General features: G+C 39.3%; 1 protein-coding gene across 2 annotated transcripts; it reads left to right on the top strand.

Moving 5' to 3' along the window:
* The first annotated feature begins 685 nt into the window (after nucleotides 1–685).
* On the top strand, nucleotides 686–3,014 carry LOC110940108. 2 transcript variants are annotated; one of them, XM_022181667.2, is made up of 3 exons: nucleotides 686–856; nucleotides 1,030–2,386; nucleotides 2,486–3,014. In XM_022181667.2, the coding sequence occupies exons 2-3, from the start codon at nucleotides 1,128–1,130 to the stop codon at nucleotides 2,724–2,726; spliced, it is 1,500 nt and encodes a 499-aa protein (XP_022037359.1). In that variant the 5' UTR covers nucleotides 686–856; nucleotides 1,030–1,127; the 3' UTR covers nucleotides 2,727–3,014. The 2 variants fall into 2 exon arrangements, with proteins under 2 accessions (XP_022037359.1, XP_035846574.1); XM_035990681.1 differs by having other exon boundaries at nucleotides 720–859; nucleotides 1,027–2,386; nucleotides 2,486–2,972.
* The last annotated feature ends 548 nt before the right edge of the window (nucleotides 3,015–3,562 follow it).

Genomic DNA, 3,562 nt, shown 5'->3' with positions numbered 1-3,562 from the left:
GTATAACATCTAGGTTTTAATCTGGGGTGCTACTTTCTACACCCCCTTAATTACTTTTTACACCCCTCTCCTCTTACATACTTACAGGTGGGGCCCGCATGGGACCGGCAGTTTTCCTCTCACAAGGGAGGGTATAATCAGGAGGGGGTGGGGGTGTGTTTAGAATCAGCCTTAATCTGCTTTGAATTTAATAAAAATATATTAACATAACATAATATGGAAAAATCCGAAATATATAAAAAAAGTATATGTTTAACTTATAAACTAACTCTTTTATTCTCAACTTGGTTAAATAAAACACCAACAGACCCTAAATGGATTTTCCAATTTTTTTTGAACGGTGAATTTGGATAAGTGACGGACCACTGGATCATATCCATATCCATGAGGCAATAATGACTCTACACCAGTTCAGGAGGAAACCTAATAAATCAGGAAAAACCCCCCTTGTATGAATCGAACCCATAACCTAATGGTCCCCGAATTTGAGACAAAACCATAAGATTACAAAGAAGTTTCAAGCATTACAAAAGCACAAACTAAAACTCCCGGTGCCAAAACTGATCAATACATGAAACCAAGGGTCTAAACTGAAACATGGCTCTGTATGTACATACGGTTATTAAAATTGCATTAAATAATATTAAATAATATAAATAAATACACTCAACTCTACGATGTGATTGATTCATGTTGCACAAGATTTTTTTTTTTGTGTGAATAGGAATATCTCGTGTATGTATATAACCACCTCACACCCCTCTTCCTCTACCTAAGTGATACTCTCCGTCGTACTTTGCCGGAAAACGTTCAGTTTCGCCATAAATTCCGGTGGTACAGACCACAGTTTCACTAGGTAGGTAAATCTAGATTACTGTAGTACTTCCATTGGTTTCTGTTTTCCGATCCGATTTTAATGCACAAAAGTCACTATATATGTTTATGTGTGCTGTAATGATTATATTCTTGAGATTTGTTTCTGAAAATTGACTTTTGTAATTCATTTTCCTTTATGTTCACTCATTTCAGGTTCGAAGGAAAGTTATCTCACTTTCTGTTACTGGATCTATAATCTTTCATCCTTGAATCACACTTTTGTAATCCAATTTCAATCTCTCTATCCAAAAATGAGAACAAAAATGGCGAATCAATGTTTGAACATATCACAACATTCAATCCCACACTCTCCTTCTCCATCGCTACAAACGTTAGCCTCTGCAATCTCATCACCTTCATCAAAACGACGCAGTTTAACTCACCTCGCTCTCGCGTACCGTTACATCCACCGGTCTGCAATATTCGGAACCAAATTGAACAGATCTGAAACACCTAAAACACATCATCGAATCAAACGATCTGTTTCCGCTCAATTTTCCGATGAGGAATTCTCGAAGCAGATTAATGAATTAGCTCTCCGGTTTCAGGTTTCCGATGACGTTGAAAGTAACCGAAACTACGACGGTTTGGAAACGGAATTGGAGTGGCAGGGGGATATGATTCCGGCGAGTATAGAACGGAAAGCGAACAGTGTAGATCTACCGTTTTCGCTGCGAATAATTAAGCGAAAGAAACAATGTATAAAAGAAGCAGGTCAATCGGCTTATTGTTCAGTGAAAAAAGCGTTTTCATCAATGGTGTTTATAATCCGTGAGCTTCAAAGCTACACGTTACAGATGAGAGAGGTTTTATATTACGAAGATTTACAACATATATTAGTCAGAGTTCAAAAGGAGATGAACGCCTCTTTTGTTTGGTTGTTTCAGCAGGTGTTTTCACAAACACCTACTTTAATGGTGTATGTTATGATTCTGTTAGCTAATTACAGCGTCCATTCAATGTCATACAACTTTGCGATTCCAGCGGAAACCACAACTGTAACCACCACAACAGTGGAGTCGGTTTCCAAAACTAAATTTGATTCATCGTCTGTGAAAACATTTGTTACGAATTCGGGTGGGAAAACGACGTCGGTTGGCGGAAACAACAACGGCGGCGGTGGAAACTTCCGGCCGGTGGCTAGTGGAACTGACGGTGACGGAAGGTTTGACGGATCTGTAACGGCGTCATCAGCGGTTGGGGATCAGTTGAGAACAAGTGAAGAGTCGGTTTCTGGTCAGGCGAGTGAGGATGAGGAGCTCGAGTCGTGGAATTCCGTTGTCGAGGAAGCTGATAGAATGCAAAATGTGATCGGAGATGACGGTTTGGATCGTGAGACGATGAAGAGATTTGTTTCTCCGGTGACGGTGAAGATTGAGGAAGAAGATGTAACGGGTTATTTCAAAACGGAGCTTCTTTATCAAACGGGTTTGTCACAGGAACCCGATAACCCGTTACTTCTAGCCAATTATGCTCAGTTTCTATATCTCGTTGCACGAGATTACGATAGGTACTAAATCTTTGTTTATGAGTTTTGTTTTGGTAATATTGTGTTATTTTTATCTTTAGATAGTTTGTCAAATTTGTTATGTTGTGGTTCGTTTGACAGAGCTGAGGATTACTTCAAGAGGGCTTCTACGGTTGAACCAAAGGACGCAGAGGCGCTAAACAAGTACGCGAGCTTTTTATGGCAAGTTAGAAAGGATTTGTGGGCGGCTGAAGAGACATATCTGGAAGCGATATCTGCGGATCCTAACAACTCGTTTTATGCTGCGAATTACGCGCATTTCTTATGGAGTACCGGTGGCGAAGACACTTGTTTCCCTCTTGATTCGGCAGAGGATGTGTAAAGTAACTGGCTGGCTCGGGTTTAGGTTAGACAGTTGGGATAATAATCGGGTTTGTGCGGTGAAATTGGACGTTGTTTTGATGGTGGTGAAGGTTGGAATGCACAAGGGAAAGTATGAATTTTGTATAATTTTGGTATCCCGGCTAATGGTGGTTTTGAAAAAGGATGAAAGTTGTAATTAAAAATTTGTTGATATGTAATTACAAGTGAAAATGAAATTAGACGGAAAGCAACTACTTTTTTTACGTATTCTCGTGCATTAAGATCGTTCATCAAAAGGTCAAAAGTTCTTTTGTGGAGTTATAAGTACCGCATCTACAGACTTCATCACAAGTGAACTCTTATGGTTAGATTCTAACATGAGAATATATATATACACAGTATATGCCTCCTCGCTTCGGGAGAGAGTATTTATGATGTGGAGTCTTAGACTGTTGATATGTTATGTCCTTAATGTTTGTGTTGGATTAGTGAAACATGTTATGTTGCATACAACACCGTTGAGTATATGCTAGTCTAAATCATCATCCACAAGCTTAAAGCAATATATGTTTGTTAAACAATCGATGGAGATGGAGTCAATCTTGAATTGAGCCTAGGGCGATTATGAAGATGATGATGATGGGAGAAGAGGGGTTGAACGAGTGGAGTATAAAAAAGACCTGGTCACTATTGCAATCGCGAAGAGATAACAAGGACAATGGGGGTGCGGCGGGGGCTGGCGGGTGGGTGGGGACGAGGGGTGGATTTTATTGTTTCCAATTGTTTTTGTTTAATTTAAGTAATTACATAACTAGTGTAATCCTGACATGGTTAAAAAAATAAAAATAATATTTA

Source organism: Helianthus annuus, chromosome 5 (genome assembly GCF_002127325.2).
Source record: "Helianthus annuus cultivar XRQ/B chromosome 5, HanXRQr2.0-SUNRISE, whole genome shotgun sequence".
Classification (NCBI taxonomy): domain Eukaryota; kingdom Viridiplantae; phylum Streptophyta; class Magnoliopsida; order Asterales; family Asteraceae; genus Helianthus; species Helianthus annuus.
The sequence above is the reverse complement of the archived record's forward strand: the minus strand, read 5'-3'. Positions and strand labels throughout refer to the sequence as shown.

Coding starts and splice junctions, on each gene's coding strand:
- LOC110940108 (XM_022181667.2), top strand. CDS start 1,128: ATGAGAACAAAAATGGCGAATCAATGTTTGAACATATCACAACATTCA. Junction 2,387..2,485: donor GTTGCACGAGATTACGATAG/GTACTAAATCTT, acceptor TTCGTTTGACAG/AGCTGAGGATTACTTCAAGA.